Source organism: Callithrix jacchus, chromosome 8 (genome assembly GCF_049354715.1).
Source record: "Callithrix jacchus isolate 240 chromosome 8, calJac240_pri, whole genome shotgun sequence".
Taxonomy (NCBI): Eukaryota; Metazoa; Chordata; class Mammalia; order Primates; family Cebidae; genus Callithrix; species Callithrix jacchus.
Window position 1 is genome coordinate 131,051,735 of NC_133509.1, and position 17,839 is coordinate 131,069,573.

General features: G+C 50.6%; 1 protein-coding gene and 1 non-coding gene across 3 annotated transcripts in view; one reads left to right on the plus strand and one right to left on the minus strand.

Moving 5' to 3' along the window:
- Positions 1 to 12,996, plus strand: part of BDKRB2 (bradykinin receptor B2) — a 36,969-nt gene extending 23,973 nt beyond the window's left edge. The window contains exons 2-3 of one of the 2 annotated variants that reach the window (XM_009006516.5): positions 5,076 to 5,188; positions 8,273 to 12,996. In XM_009006516.5, coding sequence (XP_009004764.4) covers positions 5,115 to 5,188; positions 8,273 to 9,368 — 1,170 coding nt within the window. In that variant the 5' untranslated portion in view covers positions 5,076 to 5,114 and the 3' untranslated portion in view covers positions 9,369 to 12,996. The remainder of the gene's footprint in view (positions 1 to 5,075; positions 5,189 to 8,272) is intronic. The other variant, XM_002754262.6, reaches the window with a different exon arrangement.
- A 3,757-nt stretch (positions 12,997 to 16,753) lies between these two features.
- On the minus strand, positions 16,754 to 16,859 carry LOC118145248 (U6 spliceosomal RNA). The gene has a single exon (XR_004730376.1). It is a non-coding gene; the product is annotated as a U6 spliceosomal RNA (small nuclear RNA).
- Positions 16,860 to 17,839: the final 980 nt, after the last annotated feature.

Below are 17,839 nucleotides of genomic sequence, written 5' to 3' on the forward strand. Positions count from 1 at the left end.
CGAGAGTTTGGAACGTGCAAAACTCAGCGGCAGGCACAGTGTGGTGGGAAGAGGAGCAAGGCAGGGTCCTCCTTTCCGAGTAAAGTGAATCTGATGGTACAGAGGCGCATGCACACTGTGCGTTCAGCTGCCACCAAGAGGAAACAGGCGATGCCGAGGCAGAGGGAGAGCAGCCCCGCTCGGACTAAGGACAGAGCCCAGCTGTCTCAAGAGCTCCCCTGGATGGACTGACTGGGGGCATCCCAGCAGTAGCCCCCATCTCTCCATCCAGCTGTGTAATGAATCTCTGAAAACCTCAGCTGGTCTGTGAGCAGGAGAGCTGGCCAGGTGGAAGGGCATGCCCGACACCCTACAGCCCCTGGTGCAGTGAAGCAGACGGGCCTCCACGGCTGGCACAGGAAGAGCAATCAGCTTCCAGTACGCATCGGCCTCACCGCCGGGCTGGCTTCCTGTCCGTAACGCACATTTCCAGCTGGAGGCTTTCAGGCTGGGTTCCCACATTTAGCCATTCACATTCACACTCTCAGTTTTTGCCATATCTATGTCACCTGTACAACCATTTCTTTAGTATTGACTCGCTTCTGAACTGTAACTTCATATCATCAATGTAAATAAAAAGTGAGTATCATTTATCATAAAAGAAAGACAATTACTATTTAAAAAAATGCAATCGAATATAAACAATGCTACGAAAGCCTGGGTAGATTCGGGGACCAGCCAAGGCTGCTGGGTCTGTTGAAAGGGGAGATTACACACATAGAAAGGGGCTGAAGATACACGGACGCCAGGCTGAGACTTTCTTCTTGGCCTCATCGGGAGGAGAGACTAATGATTCCAAGTTATTTACCAGCCAGTCTACATCCCTTGCTGGGAAATGCTTCCCAGCTCTAACGTGCAGTCACAAAATACAGGACACAAGTTGATATCGGAAGGAAAGTATCTTTTCCTTCTCCACTTCTGAGTTCTTGGTTGGGGGCCCCGTAACAACAAACAGGTTAACAAGAGAAAAGTGAAGAAATTAATTTAAGTTTAATGTGCCTTGGGTACCTTCATAAGGAAATGAAGTGATTGAACCCCAGTGCCTTTTTATTTTTTTGAGACAGGGTCTCACTCTGTCGCCCAGGCTGGAGTGCAGTGGTGTGATACAGCTCACTGCAGCCTCAATCTGCCCTGGCTCAGGTGGTCCTCCCACCTCATCCTCCCTGGTAGTTATGACTAGGATTACAGGGGCACGCTACCACACCCAGCTAATTTTTTTGTACTTTTTGTAGACACAGCCTAGCTGTATTGGCCAGGCTGGTCTCCCATTCCTGGGCTCAAGTGATCTGCCTGCCTCAGCTTCCCAAGATGCTGGGGTCACAGGCATGAACCACTGCGCCCAGCTTGAGTGTGCATCCATGAGATGTGTTGAAGGGTGCAGAATCGTGGAGCTGTGGTGGGACCAGGGAGCCCGAGCAAAGTGCAGGAAACTAGGGAAACAGCAAGGCCTGTCCAGGCTCCTCTCAGTGTCCCCAGGGCTTGGATGTGAGGGTGCCCCTTTCCTCTGGGTGTGGAGTCTGGTGACCTGCTTCAGGGAACAGAGTCCTTCCTGCACCTGTTGTTTCTCAGATTCTTTCCACTTAAAATAGTCAACATGTGAAGCTGCCACATTTTGGGGTAGCGTGCCCTGAACCCCATCATTGGCTACAAGGTCAGGGGTCCCCTGTGAGACACTCTTGGCCCTTGAGACAGTGACACTATGTATTTCATGGAGGCCACTGCTTCAAAGGCCCTCAGATGTGGATTCCTGGGAAACCAAACAGGCTGTCTCCGAGGCTCGAGCGGAATTGATTCCTGACAGCACCAGCCCCACCCACAGTGTCTGTGTGAGTAAATGAAGGAAAGCGTTTTTACAGTAAGTCTTCTTGGAGAGAATTCTCAGGGAGAGAGAATGAGTGAATCAGAATGTTGGATGTTCCCTCTAAAGCCTCTGTTTAAAAACTCAGGGGAAAGCCCAGCAACAGTCATCGCCTGTCCCCAGCTCTGAGGATCAGTGTCTGTCGGGGGCACAGACAGCCTCCCAATTCTGTAGACAAGGAAACTGGTCCAGAGAGATGGCTATCCCACAGACAGCGGCCCACCTAGAGCACCCCCTTCCCAGGGTGACTTTATATTCCCAGGATGCATTCATCAGGGTCTCAGTAGGAAAGAGAGGACACATCCCAGTTGAGTAATAGGAAGAGGATGTTGATGAAGCATTTCTTTTACAGGGGTGTAGGCAGCATACTGGGGCTCTGCGAGGAACAGGCAGCACCCTGGATGCCTCGGGGCTGGTGCAGCAAAGCCTCAGCACCCTCCCCGCCTCCTTCCCTCCCGCTCTATCGGGCCCCTGATAGAAGCAGTGAACTCTGCTCCAGGCCTGGCCAGCATAGAGATCCCCAAGAGAGAAGCCAACACCCCATCTTCCCTCTCACCCTGCCTCAGGCTCCTGCTGGGGCTCCCATTGACCAAACCCTAAGAGAAGCCAGAAGGCAAAGAGCCCCGTGGTACCTATAGGGGATCCCGAGTCAGGGGCCTCAGAGAAGTCAGGAGGTGACCTGGAGCAGGACACAGCAGCTCCCTGCCAGGGATCCTCACCCCAGACACACCTCTAGAGCAGATGGAGAAAACAGTTCGGTTGACTTCAGACTCCCAAATTCTCCCAGTTCCTTAACCTGCCTGCCCTCTGGACTTCAGGAGAAAGTTGAGAGGGAAAAGCCCTCAACTTTGTTTTGAAAATGAGAGCAATGTTTATAGCCACTAGCAAGCAGTTAGGATCCAGCTGGGCTGATGTGGCCAGATCTGGGGACACCCTGCAGACCTATAACAGAGGTCAGCGAGGAAACGCTGCACATGTCCCCCATGACTGAGCTGCAAGGACCCGAGTTATCTCTGCAGCAGTCACTGTCATGTAAAAATGAAAGCCACACATGCAGGCTGAGGCCTCTCAGCTGGGCAGTTCAGCCCGTGTGAGACCCATGAGGACAGGAGAGGCTGGTCTTTATTCTTCCCCTCTGAATTACCAGCATGTGATAGACCTTCAATAATTAGTTAAATGCTTTTAAAAATGAATGCTCTAGGCCAGGCACAGCTGCTCACATCTGTAATCCCAGCACTTTGGGAGGCCAAGGAGGGTGGATAGCTTGGGGTCAGGAGTTCGAGACCAACCTGGCCAATGTGGCAAAACCTCATCTCTACTAAAAATAAAGCCAGGCGTGGTGGCAGGTGCCTGTGGTCCCAGCTACTCAGGTGGCTGCAGCAGGAGAATTGCTTGAACCCCCGAGGTGGAGGTTGCGGTGAGCTGAGATCACGCCATTGCACTCCAGCCTGGGTGACAGAGCAAGACTCTGCCTCAAAAGGAAAAAAATGAGTGCTTCAAACACATGATCTCTCACCACCATTGAATTTTCTCTCTATGAGCCCAGGAGGACCCCTCAGAGAGGAAAGCTCGTAGGTCTTTCTTTCCCTCCGCAAAGTCCCCGTCTTGAAGGATCAGAAGGACTGTGCTGCTTGTTGCATCTTTGTGAGTTCTGAACCCTGGTCCCAGCTCTGCTTGGGGATTCGTGGAAACCTTTTCTTGGTGCTCATTACCTTCCACTTCATTTCCTGTTTCCAACTCAGCTTTTTTTTTTACTGTGTTCGGATTCCCCAAACTGACCATTGTCTGATCTTCACCTCCCAACTGATTCAGGAGAGCTGGGCTTCTGGAAACCCAGGTGCTGGGTATTGCAGAGTGGCTGAAAGCTGGAGGGGGCAGATCTGTGGCTACATTCATGCACGCCCACACACCCCAGGTGCTGGGTATTGCAGAGTGGCTGAAAGCTGGGAGGGGGCAGATCTGTGGCTACATTCATGCACCCCCACACACGCGCGCACACGCACACACACGCATGTACCACAGCTTTCCACACCCTTCCTAGACAGAGGTCACCTGGGGATCCTGGAGAGAGTGTGAAGTCTGGAATGGAATGAGAAGGGGTTAAGCCCCATCTCCAGCCATGGATCTGACCCAGGTCACCCCCACCCGTCTGCACTGCAAGGCAAGCATACAGCCCATGCCTCCCTCCCTAGATGGGAGTGACGTGAAACTTGAAGCAGGATAGAGACAGTTGTTATCAATGAAAGCCCCTTAGGCAAAAAGGCCCTTTCCACCAGGGGCACAGATGAGGCCCTGGACTGAGAACTTGGCAGCACCTTGTATTGGTAACCAGCCCAAGGACTGGAAATACTCAGCTGTGTCTGTCTCCCTCATTAGTCTCAAAGTCTCTCAAGCATCTGTCTCATCACAGTGCTCCAGTCCAGCCCCTTCTGCTGAGCTCCTGACCCCGCTGGACCCAACTGCCATTCCCATCCCCACCTGCCTGAAATTCTCAAAAGAACCTCACCCTTAACAGCTTTCAGTCTAAACACATGACCTTTTGCCTCTAAATCAGTCCCCCATCTCCGCCTTTGCAGGAGCTGGAAGCCATAACACCAGCCTCACCCCCGTCCTCAGGTCCTCAAGGTCCAACTGAGCACTAGGCCCGTCAGGTTTACTCTCTCAACTCCTGTGGAATCCAGCTTCTCAGTCTCCATCATCCCAGGCCTAGGCTAATGGGCTGCTTCCGCTCTACCCCCACTGCAGTCCGGACGTCCTGAGCAGCAGCCTGCACCTAATCCACATTCACACCGAGCACCCTCCTGACTCAGATATCCCCCTGCACCGCCTTCCCTTCACCCTGTTTAGTTCTGCTCACCCTCAGATGCTATCATCAGTATCCACTCACCCTCGCAGGCTGGTTGGGACCCCATGCTCTATGTTGTCACGGGACCTCTCACTTGATTTCATTGCACTCAGGTCTGTGCAGTTATTAAGTGTGACTGAGCAACGTCTGCCTTCTCCAGTAGACTGTCTGCTCTTCGCCGTTGTGTCTCTAGCATCGCTGGTGGGAGCACGTCACCACTGTGCATTGAGTCAGGGACTCAGCAGTCTCCTTTTCTCCTCCCTGCTGGAGAAGGCATGTATTTTGAAGCCCCCAGCCCCCATGCCATCTAACCATCTTTTCTTCTCTGTTCAGCCCAGGTGGGGCCTCACTCACATCCCACTCTGAGTCCAGATGTTCTCTCCCTGGAAGATACCAATGTTTCTGTCTGTTCGTGAGGACTCTGCGCCCACCACAGCCTCTTTCAGGTGAGTCGAAGGATTCCTCAGTTTACTTGTTAGGGGTGGGGAGCAGACATCCTGCAAAACTCCCTGGAAAGGTCAGCCCTCATGTCCTGGACAACAGTTGAAGGAATCGGTGAAGTTAAACCCAAAGACAAAACTTCTCAAGTGTTCAAGTCCCTTTAGGCCTTTTGGGGGCAGAGGGGATGTATTGTTCTATGGAACTAGAGGCAGAGGGGCTCAGGGAGGAGAAGGACACATTCCTGGTTGTCATATGTGGTCTATCCCAGCTGAACCTGGAGGTGAAGGTAAGACAGTTAAACATTGAAGTCAAAACCCAGTGGATCAGACAGCAGTTTGCCAGGTTGCCCTGGAGACAAAATATCTCCAACACATGGCTGACATCTGGTGGAAGACCAGAACACTCTACAGAGAGAATTTAAGGGGAGGGGGACCTGATCCAGATTAAAAGCAGATGATAGGGAGATCTGTTCTGGGGGGCAGCGTTTGCAAGAAACAACAAGGTTGAGGGGTCCACTCCAAACTCTCCATCCTGTGGCAGCTGCAGCCTATGATGAAGATGAGCACAGGGCCATCTCAGCTGGGGCCACAGTGCACTGGACCTATAGTTCCTAATTCCACACTCACCAGGCATATTTCTGACGATCCTACGGCTTCTCAGAGCCAGGAATGGCCTAGGATCCATCCCCTTGGCTATCAATTGTCTTGCTGAGAAATTAAAAAGCAGCGTCTGGTGTGGTCTCTAGTGAGTCAGCCCAGGAGAAATGATCAATTCCCCAAGCCAAGGGCATAAAGGAGATGGATTTTCTGTAACTCCAGAAATAGGGTTGAGGGTTGGACCAAGGGGACTACCCAGGGGAAGTTGTACCTTCAGAGGAGTCTGGAAAGGAGGCTGCGAGTTTTCATGGGTCAAGAATTCGAAGCCCTGTACAGACAGCTTATCTCTGTGCCAAGATGTCTGGGGCCTCGGCCGGAAGATTGAAAGGCAGGGAAACCAGGGTCCACTGAAAGTTTAACTGGGGCCAGAAGATCCACTTTATGACCTAGCTTCAGAAATCACACCATCCCAGCCACCGTTGGTAAGAAGTCCAACCCACAGCCAGGGGAAGAGGAAGCAGATTCCTCCTTTTGGAAGGAAGGGTATCAAATAATTTGGGGGTATCTGAAAGCCACCATGCACCACAGGAATGTTTTCAGAGCATGCCTCTTATGCCATCACCCTAGTCCTTAAGACTCAGGGGCAAAGCCTCACTTCCTTAGCGCCCAGTGAAGACCATGCTTACTCCCTTTCTCAACCTCTTGCTACTCCCCACCTCTCCTGTCCAACATCCAGTGTCACTTTCCAGAACATACCAGCAGCTTCCCCAGTTCTGTGCCTCTGCTCGGGCTGTCCCCCCTGCCTAGTCTGCTTGTCCTCCTTCTTGTCCCCTTTGAAATGCTTCTTGTCCTTCAAGACCCAGACCCAGAGTCACCTTCAACCTTACCCACCTGTCCCTACTTCGAGTCTGTGTCCCACACCCCTCCTGCTCCCTCCAGGGCACCCTCCACACTCTGGGCCACAGTTGTCAGGAGTCGGGCAGGGCAGGAGCTGGGTGGTGCCCTCTCTGTGTTCTTGCACTCAGGGTGGAGCTCAGCACAGAGAAGATGCTCAAGAAACATTTAAAGGATAAAAGCATTGATTTGTGGGCCCCAGTCTGGCTTCAGGATGCCAGCCAGCTGCTCCTAGAAGCAAAGGGGCTTTTCCCCAGAAATCGTGGAAGCAATGAACAGAATCTCTCCCATGACCTGTGGCTCAGCTCTTCCTCCATGAGCCTGGCTAGCAATGGACCTCCCAGAAAGAGTCCTTTTTCCTTCTCTCACCCATACCACCGGGCACTGGGAAAACACCCAGTGAGTCCTACTCTCTGGGCTGTGCTTTGGGCTTTTCAGCGTGTCTTCACATCCACTCTCTGACTTGAATCTTGCAATAGCCACGTAAAAAGAAATGCAAGGCGAGTCAGGATGGGAGCAATGCTCTGCTCCAAAGAAGGCAAAATAGAAGCTCAGAGAGGTCAAGCAATTTGCCCAAGACCACATAGCTAGGATTGGAACCCATGTCTGTCCAACCCCCGTGCCTCTGCTGAAGGTACAGATGAATTAGCCTTAACAGCAACAAGTCTAGAAAGGCGCCTGCCCTGTGGTCTGTGAACCCTGCCTAAGAATGAAAGAGGAGCCAGTGGGTTAAAGATGAGGTCACTGACAAACAGTGGCGTGTCCCATTGCTTATTTTAGTAGGTTCGCAGGAAGTTACTAACATTTATTGAGCCAAGTGCAGTGCTTGGGGCTTTTTGCACATCGTCTCAAATCCCCATCACAACCCTGAGAAGCAGATGTTTTAATTCCCATTTTACAGGCGAGGTCATTGTGGTTCAGGTATGTTAAGTCACTTCCACAGCTCATAAGTAAGGCAGCCAGGATGTGAACCCAGTGGGACTATTTGCCTCCAAAGCCCCCACCCTCCCTCGCCATCTGCATCCTCCAATCACATTCAGTGCTTTCCTGAGAAGGTATGGAAGTACAATGCCATCCCAGACCCTCCAGGAAGACAGAAACTGGGCAGATGGGCTGGCCGGGGTCTCCAAGCAAGACTGGAATCTCCAGGTCTGGCATGATATCATTTTTCTATTTTAATAAATTAACTCACCCACCACAAGGCTTTGAGAGGCTGAAAGGTGAGCAACTCTTTTGGGAGGGGCCCAGATGATAAGGAAAGAATGTGAATCCTCCCATCACGGAAGCTTCAAGGAGGTCCAGGGTCTAAGATTTGAGATTGTTAGTGCTGCTGATGGATGCTGGCCAAGGAAATATCCCAATGGAGCCTCAAGATGAAGAACATCAGGCCCTCATTTAAATCCAAGGATCAGAGCGGGCTCTGTAAGACCCAGGGGAATCAGGTACGCCTGAACGCTGGCCACCGAAAACAGCCTGAGTTCCACCTCGATTTCTCCATGTGCTGGCTGTCTGTCTTTAACCCCCCTCTCCTTCTGCACCAGGTTTTGTCCTTCCCTTGTGACCCTGATGGGTAACAGCCTCTTCTCCACTTTCTTTCAGTGCCGACATGCTCAATGTCACCTTGCCCACTCTTAATGGGACCTTTGCCCAGAGAAAATGTCCCAACGTGGAGTGGCTGGGCTGGCTCAACACCATCCAGCCCCCTTTCCTCTGGGTGCTGTTTGTCCTGGCCAGCCTAGAGAACATCTTTGTCCTCAGTGTCTTCTGCCTGCACAAGAGCAGCTGCACAGTGGCAGAGATCTACCTGGGGAACCTGGCCGCGGCAGACCTGATCCTGGCCTTCGGGCTGCCCTTCTGGGCCATCACCATCGCCAACAACTTCGACTGGCTCTTTGGGGAGACGCTCTGCCGCGTGGTGAACGCCATTATCTATATGAACCTGTACAGCAGTATCTGTTTCCTGATGCTAGTCAGCATCGACCGCTACCTGGCCCTGGTGAAAACCATGTCCATGGGCCGGATGCGCGGCGTGCGCTGGGCGAAGCTCTACAGCTTGGTGATCTGGGGGTGCACGCTGCTCCTGAGCTCACCCATGCTGGTGTTCCGGACCTTGAAGGAGTATAGCGATGAGGGCCACAATGTCACCGCTTGCGTCATCATCTACCCATCCCGCACCTGGGAGGTGTTCACCAACATGCTCCTGAATGTCGTGGGCTTCCTGCTGCCCCTAATCATCATCACCTTCTGCACGGTACAGATCATGCAGGTGCTGCGGAACAATGAGATGCAGAAGTTCAAGGACATTCAGACAGAGAGGAGGGCCACCATGCTGGTCCTGGTCGTGCTGCTGCTCTTCGTCATCTGCTGGCTGCCCTTCCAGATCAGCACCTTCCTGGACACGCTGCAGCGCCTCAGCCTCCTCTCCAGCTGCCAGGATGAGAGCATCATAGATATCATCACGCAGATCGCCTCCTTCATGGCCTATAGCAACAGCTGCCTCAACCCACTGGTATATGTGATCGTGGGCAAGCGCTTCCGAAAGAAGTCTTGGGAGGTGTACCAGGGAGTGTGCCAGAAAGGGGGCTGCAGGTCAGAACCCATTCCGATGGAGAACTCCATGGGCACACTGCGGACCTCCATCTCAGTGGAACGCCAGATTCACAAAGTGCAGGACTGGGCCGGGAGCAGACGGTGAGTGGATGCCAGCAGGGCTGCTAGGAATTTGTGTAAGGATTGAGGGACTGTTGCTCTTCAGCATGGGCCCAGGAAAGCCAAGGAGACATCCATGCATGACCTTGGGCAATGAGTCGGTGTCTCCAGAAAAACACCGGAGAGTAATTCCTGTCCTGCCCAATTTTGCAGGGAGCATGGCTGTGAGGATGGGGTGAACTCATGTACAGCCAAGGACTCCATAAACACGACAGCATTACTGTTCTTATTTACTGCCACACCCGAGCCAGCCTGCTCCTTCCTAGGAGTGGAGGGGCCCTGGGGGCAGGGAAAGGAGTGACTGAGCTTCCCTCCCACGTGGTGTCCCTCCCTGCCCCAGCAAGACAACTTGGACCTCCAGAAGAACCGCCATCCAGCTTTGGTCCAGTGGCTGAGTGCACACGTGGACCCTAGCTGAATTGCTGCCCTGGGTTTCTTGAATCTGTTCAGCTAGAACTTTGGAGGACGATTTCTCACGTTAGTGGAAGTTAAGCTCTGAGGGGTCCCTGATAAGAACCTGGAGACCAGGATTCTGTGGCTCGCCTCACTGATGGACAAGGTCTGTGCCAAAGAATAATCTAATAAGCACATATTGAGCACTTGCTGTATACACAGTATTGAGCACTTGAAGTATACACAATATGGAGCACTGGAGGCAAGAGGGAAGAAAGAGAAGGAGCCATCTCTGTTTTGAAGGAACTCAAACACTCGAGTGGGAATGACTGGGCGCTGCCACCAGCAGAAGGCTGCTCAATGAGGTGGTCAAGCGGGGTGCTGTGGGCGATATGGAAGGGGGGGAGCCCAAGGTTCCAGCTCAGCCAATAACTATTGCACAGCCACCCATCCCTGCCTCAGTTCCTCTTCTGTAACATGAAGTTATTGTGAAGATGAAAGGTAGTAACAGCTATAAAAATACTTCGAAGTGGCCAGGTGTGGTGGCTCATGCCTGTAATCCCAGCACTTCGGGAGGTCAAGGTGGGCAGATCACAAGGTCAGGAGTTTGAGACCATCCTGGCCAACATAGTGAAACCCTGTTTCTACTAAAAACACATATATATATAATTATATAATTAGCTGAGCCTGTTGGCAGACATCTGTAATCCCAGCTACTTGGGAGGCTGAGGCAGGAGAATCACTTGAACCCGGGAAGTGGAGGTTGCAGTGAGCCAAGATCATGCTACTGCACTCCAGCCCAGAAGACAGTGTGAGACTCCATCTCAAAGAAAAAAGTACTTTGAAAAGTAAAGGGTGCTATGTACATGTGAGGTGTTATTATGCACACGTAACTGTAACTGGGATACGTTTATTATAAGGAAAAGTCACTGAGGTTTGGAAATAGCTCCACGGAGGAGAATCCGTATTGGGAACCGGTGGCAGTGTCTGGCACACAGTAGGTGCTCGATAGCATTGGCTTCCTTCCACCTGTCCTTCCCACCATCCTGCCCCCACCACCACACACACATGAGCTTTTGGGGAGAAGGCCATGTCTTCAAAGTTTGATTTGTGATGAGGCAGAGTAAGAGATTTCTAATCAGACTCACCCAGAGGATCACAGTGCTGAGACCCCCCAACTCCCAGCTGGTACCTGGGGAGGGGGAGAGTGCCGGCCTACTCAGGGACTGTCACTGTCTCAGCAACCAAGGGCCGTCAATCAATGGTTTACTAGAAGGCGGACAGTACGAGCTCTAGAAGAGTGTGAGTAGGAATTGTGGGGGTCACCTTCAGGCACAGACAATGATGGGGCATAAAGGTTATTTACCCCAAAGCATTATTCCCAGAGCAAGCCCCCGCCCACCTGGGGGACTGAAACCCTCAAGGATGAGGACCGTGTCCAGGCTGGGCAGCCTGGGCTTGGGCATGTGTGACTATGAGGAAGCACTCTGGGAACAAGATCCCCACAGGCTGGGAGAAGGCCCTCCCCAAATGGCTTCCAGGCCAATTTCCCATAGACACCCCCTCCTCCGCCCTGCCGCTGGAGAGGTAGGCAGGGGTGGGGTCCAGGTGTCAGGCTGGACCCACATCCTTGGCCACAGGCTGAGACAGCCCTGCCCCCAAGCTCCAGGTCCCCCTGGGGAATTTGTTGCTTTTGCTACATGACTTAAATAATTGCCTCCTGTGGGCAGCACTGTGCCAGGCCCCACAGGGAGATGTAAAGGAACCAACCCCCAGGCTCCAATATCAAGGCACTTACAACCGAGGGAGCTTCATGGCAATGGCGTTCACCATCGACAGTGCCAGGGCAGCACTCGTTCACTTGATAAATGAGTATTAGCTGATTGGAGAGCTGGAACCTGGAGAGCTAGAACCTGGAGGGCTAGAACCTGGAGGGCTAGAACCTGGAAAGCTAGAACCTGGAGAGCTAGAACCTGGAGGGCTAGAACCTGGAAAGCTAGAACCTAGAGGGCTAGAACCTGGAGAGCTAGAACCTAGAGGGCTAGAACCTGGAGAGCTAGAACCTGGAAGGCTAGAACCTGGAGAGCTAGAATCTAGAGGGCAAGAATCCAGAGCAGCTGAAGCCTGGAGAGGCTATAACCTGGAGAGTTAGAACCTGAGGGCTAGAACCTGGGGGTTAGAATTTGGAGAGCTAGAACCTGGAAGGCTAGAACCTAGAGGGCTAGAACCTGGAGGGCAAGAATCTAGAGCAGCTGAAACCTGGAGAGGCTAGAACCTAGAGGGCTAGAACCTGGAGAGCTAGAACCTAGAGGGCTAGAACCTGGAGAGCTAGAACCTGGAGAGCTAGAACCTAGAGGGCTAGAACCTGGAGAGCTGGAACCTGGAGAGCTAGAACCTAGAGGGCTAGAACCTGGAGAGCTAGAACCTAGAGGGCTAGAACCTGGAGAGCTAGAACCTGGAGGGCTAGAACCTGGAGGGCAAGAATCTAGAGCAGCTGAAACCTGGAGAGGCTATAACCTGGAGACTTAGAACCTGAGGGCTAGAACCTGGGGGTTAGAATTTGGAGAGCTAGAACCTGGAAGGCTAGAACCTGAAGGACTGGAATCTGGAGAGCTAGAACCTAGAGGGGCTAGAACCTGGATAGAACCTGGAGAGCTAGAGCCTGGAGGATGGTAAGAATTTACATGGCAAAGAGTCCATAAATCCTGACCAAGCCAACTCTGAGTTTTAAAGCAAAAGTGTCAAAAGAAATTCCCTCCCCACTCCCAAGCCACTCTTTTCTCCTACCACCCACACCCTTCTGCCCCAATAAATAGCTGGAGAACTAAAACAGGTGAAATAAGAAGTAAAAACCACTCAGTATTAGAATGAAGTCAACCTGTGCCACACATTGTGAATGAAGAAAAAAAGGAGGCTGCGTTTCGTCACGGTTGGCAGTCATTCATCAGCAGAGCGCGTGATGCCTGAGACTCTCGTAGGAGCGGAGCTATGCTCCAACAGCCACGTGGGGATCCACATCTGGTCTGAGGGGCAACGGAGCCTGTGGGAGAGGAGCTGCCCTGTGCATGGTGGAGATGCCTGATAAAGAACATCTGCCCTGTGAAAGACTCAAAGAGCTGTGATGTAAAGAGGAAGCATTTCACATCCGAATGAGAAAATGGGTGAATCATGTAAACATGTGTCTTTTCTGTGCCGCGTAATAAATGGATGAGGATTATGCATGTCTCTAGCATTTGTTACAACTCCAGAAAACCCCGAGTTTGGTCCCTGGGACGCTGCCTTGCACACTCAGAAGCCTTTGGGGAGGAGTGCTATTTATTTCTGCTCAACCTATTAACAGGCTTCTGGCATGGAGATCAGTGGTCTCCAAGTTTTTGTGATTGTATATTCCTACAGGAAAAAAAATTGATTATGCATACCCAATACGTATACTTACTAATATGTATGAAGATGTACATTCTAAAATATAACCAACCAGTAGAAATTTAAGAAAGAAGATATAAAAAATGCTAACAATGCTTGAATATTTCCTTCCATCTTAAAACATTTCTACAGGAGTAACTCATTACCAAGTTCCCACCAGGTGCTTGTGGGACCCTCATGAGGCCCTAGAATCACAGGTGCAGCAGTGATTCAGTCATTGATTCATGCAGTATAGATTTATTGAGGGCCTACTGCTCGACTTTCCCTTCAAATTGGGAGCATCCTCTACAATGTCCTGATGAAAAGCCACTGTTTTCCTACTCTCAGTGATGGGGAACTCATTATCCATTCCATTTTGGGATCCCTTCATTATTCATGTATTCATTCCTTCACTCATTCACTAAACAAAACTTGCCTGGTCTGTCTCCATAAATGTCCCTCCTCCATCCATTCATTGATCCATCCATCCATACCAAAACCTGGGGCTCATGGTTCAATGTACCTTCTCCTTCATCCCTTCCACCTAGTGGGGCAGCATCTCTTTTTTTTTTTCACTTCTATTTTAAGTTCAGGGGAACATGTGCAGGTTTTTGGGTCATGGGGCTTTGTTGTGCAGATATTTCATCCCCCAGGCATTAAGCCTAGTACCCATGAGTCATGTTTCCCTGTCCTCTCCCTCCTCCAACCCCCACACCCTCCACTAGGCCTCAGTGTCTGTTGTTCCCTTCTTTGTGTTCATGAATTGTCATCATTTAACTCCCACTTATAAATGAGAACATGAGGTATTTGGTTTTCTGTTCCCGGGTGAGTTTGCTTATAAGAATGGCCTCCAGCTCCATCCATGTTTCCACAGAGGACACGATCTCATTCATTTTTATGGCTGCGTAGTATTTCATGTATATGTACCACATTTTCTTTATCCAATTTACCATTGATGGGCATTTAGATTAAAACCATGCCTTTGCTATTGCAAATAGTGTTGCAATGAACATTCATGTGCATGTGTACTTATGATAGAATGATTTACATTTATTTGGGTATATGCTCAGTAATGGGATCAGCACCTCTATTAGATTCTACTAAGTGTCTCCTAGATCTATGTTTCTTTCAATGTCCAACCATCGTCTCTCATGGGCGCCTCCAATACTAATCACTATCATCTTACAATTCTTATTCTCCACTCTGCAGCCAATGTGGTCTTTTAAGAATACAAATACAACCGGGCGTGGTGGTTCACTCCTGTAATCCCAGCACTTTGGGAGGCCAAGGTGGGCAGATCAGAAGGTCAAGAGATCGAGACCATCCTGGCCAATATGCTGAAACCCTGTCTCTACTAAAAATACAAAAAATAGCTGGGCTTGGTGGCAGGCGCCTGTAGTCCCAGCTACTCAGGAGGCTGAGGCAGGATAATTGCTTGAACCCAGGAGGGAGAGATTGCAGGGAGCCAAGATCATGCCACTGCACTCCAGCCTGGCGACAGAGCAAGACTCCGTCTCAGAAAAACAAACAAACAAAAAAAGAAGATAAATACATTCACGGGGAGGCTGTAGAGAACTGTGTCCAGGAGCCAAGCCTTTGGGACTAGGCAGACCTGGATTCCACTTGTGGTTCTGCCCTGGGCTTTTATTTGCTGTGTAGTCTTGGGTACCTCAGTTATCCTTTCTGAGTCAACGTTTCCTCGTCTATAAAATGTGTAAAATAGGGATAATAATGGTATCTACTTCATATTAACCACTGTTAATAGGATTAATGTATGAAAGCAGCCAGCACAGCGCCTGGACCATAGTTGGCACTGAACATCCTAGCTTTGCTGCTGCTGCTGCTGCTGCTGCTGATGATGATGATGATGATGTTGGCAGTGAGTGTGATGGGGGCATCCTCCAAGGGAAACCCTTCAATAGTGTCCCACCCCTCTTGGGGTAAGGTTCTACAGCTCTAACATGGCTTGCAAGACCTTCATGACCTGGCCCCTGTCTGGTCGGTCTCTCGCCTCTCGCCTCTCGCCTCTCGCCTCTCGCCTCTCGCCTCTCGCCTCTCCCTCTCCCTCTCTCTCTGCTCCAGGCTCATTCTCTACCCTCCAGCCATTTGGATGCAAGATCCTAGACAGATCCCAGAATATATTTCACTCCTCCTCCAGTGCCCATTCTTCCCACCCAGCCTGCATGCCCTCACTAAGTGCTCTGAGCTTGGAGGAAGCTGTCCACAAGTGCCCAAGGGAGCTCACTCATCAAGGGAATTTTGTTCACAGATCCCTGCATTACTCAAAGGAGGCTACAATCCAGGGGAAAATACATGCCTGGAAACCGGAGCAGGGCTCCTGGCAGGCAAAAAAGGGGGAGCTGGGAGAGCCTCTCCTCTCCTCATTCTACCCCAGCCAGGCAACAGGAGCAGCCCCTCAACTCCTGACCCTCCCTGGCTCCAGCAAGCTGGCACAATGGGGAGAAGCACAGGTGGGCTTAGAGGACCAAGCAAGGGACCTAGCTCCTGAGACTTCCCTGGCCAGAGAGGGGTGAGAACATGATGCAGAGATGCAAACTGGACACGAGATGATCTCATGGAGATGCTGGAGCTGCTGGAGCACAGCCTTCGTGACTCAGAGTGGGCGTGTCTCTGTTGTAGACCCCAGCCATGTGCTGCATCATCTCTGTTACCCAATTCCTGACCCTCACGCAGCTCTGATCCTTCACCAAGAATGCGGGTGGGGAGCAGATCCCCACCAAGCAACAGAGGTCACAGTTTGGCCATAGCAATGGCTAAAAGTTTAATCGTTTCATTGCTTGTTCATGAGAGTTTTATTCTGGTTTTAGTTTTTTGTTTTATTTTGTTTTGTTGGCTGAGGCAAAATAGTCCTAGGTCAAAGGTACCCATCAAAATGTTTCATGCTCACAACCAGTCGGAGTTTGCACGATAACTGGTTCATGGTATGGAAACTGAGGCCCAGAGAGGGAAGTAACTTGCCAAGGCCATGCAAGCCTTAAGGAGGGTGCTCCAGAAGCTCTCTGTGTTCTCGGGCTGTCCATGCCTTGACAATCTGAGGATGCAAATTCTGTCACAAGAAAAGTCCTCGAAGTCCCTTCTTGCATGAGGAGCTTATAAGCCAGGGGTTGGGCTATTTCTGCCACCATAAAAGCTTTGCATCTTGTAGGCCTTCTGCATGCTTGCTTCCTGCAGATCACCTTCACAGAGGCTGGTGGATGTAATTCACATGCTACAGTTCACCCACTTCAGCTTTTACTTATTAACCCATTCATTCACCCATCACTACTATCTAATTCCAGGACACTTTCATCATCCCCCACACAAATCCCATATTCATTAGCAGTCATGTCCCATTCTTCCCTCCGCATGGCTTGGGGAAAACCGCTCATCTTCCTGACTCTAGATTTACCTGTTGTGAAAGAAGCCAGGCACACGTTGTAGGATCCTGTCTCTGTGGAGCCTACCACAGGTGGCTTTTGCGTCTGGCTCCTTTTACCACCTCACACTGAGCTAGAATGTTTAATTGTTGGGGGAGAACTTTGGGGACCAGATCACGAATTCTTTTTTTTTTTTTTTTTAAATATGGAACGATTCACGAATTTGCGTGTCTCCTTGCGCAGGGGCCATGCTAATCTTCTCTGTATCGTTCCAATTTTAGTATATGTGCTGCCGAAGCGAGCACCCACGGGTTCTTTACCATGCCACTTCTGTGATCTCAGCAAGCCACTTTACTCTTCTCCCCTTCTGCTACCTTTGGCCTTAGTTTTCTCATCTGTCAGATGGAGAGATAATAAGTCACGACTCTAACAGGCTTCTGGCATGTAGATCGGGGTCTCCAAGGGCTGCCATGTGTCATGTTGGTGCGAAGGCCCCAGCACCAACAGACAGGGGCTTGGAGGCAGTTCCTGGTTCACGTCTCACCTCTGCCACTTCACAGCTATGGAAATTTGAACAAGATCAGTTGATTTATCTGAGTGTCTCTTTTCTCATCTACTAAATGAAGAGCCAAGTACTGTGAAGATTCAGTGAGATAAAGATGTTATGGGTTGAAGAGAATCCCTCCACCCCAACTCATGTCCACATGGAACTTAAGAATATGACCTGATTTAGGAATAGGGTCTTTGCAGAAGCAGGTAAATTAAGACGAGGTTACACGGTTGAGCATTCCCAATCCAACACTCTGAAATCAGAAATGCCCCCAAATCCACAATATGTTGAGCACTGACATGATGCTCGAAGAGTATTTTAGGATTAAGGATGATTAGCTGGTATGTGTTCTGCAAACATTCCAAAATCTGAAAACATTCAAAATCCAAAACACACACTTCTGGTCCAAGCGCTTGTGGATAAGGGATACCCAACCTGTACTGGGTTAAGGTGACCCCTAAATCCAATAACTGGTGTCCTTATAAGAAGAGGAGAAAACACAGAGACACAGAGAGAAGGCCATAAGGAGATGAGGCAGAGACTGGAGCAATGCTTCCACAAGCCAAGAAATGTGAAGGATTGCCAGAACCACAGGAAGTCAAGCAAAAACAAGGCGTGGCTTCAGACCCTCCAGGGGAGTCAACCCTGCCAACACCTAGATTTTGGCCTTTTGACCTCCAGAACTGTGAGAAGAAGAATGTTCATTGTTTGGGCCACTTAGATTTGGATACTTTG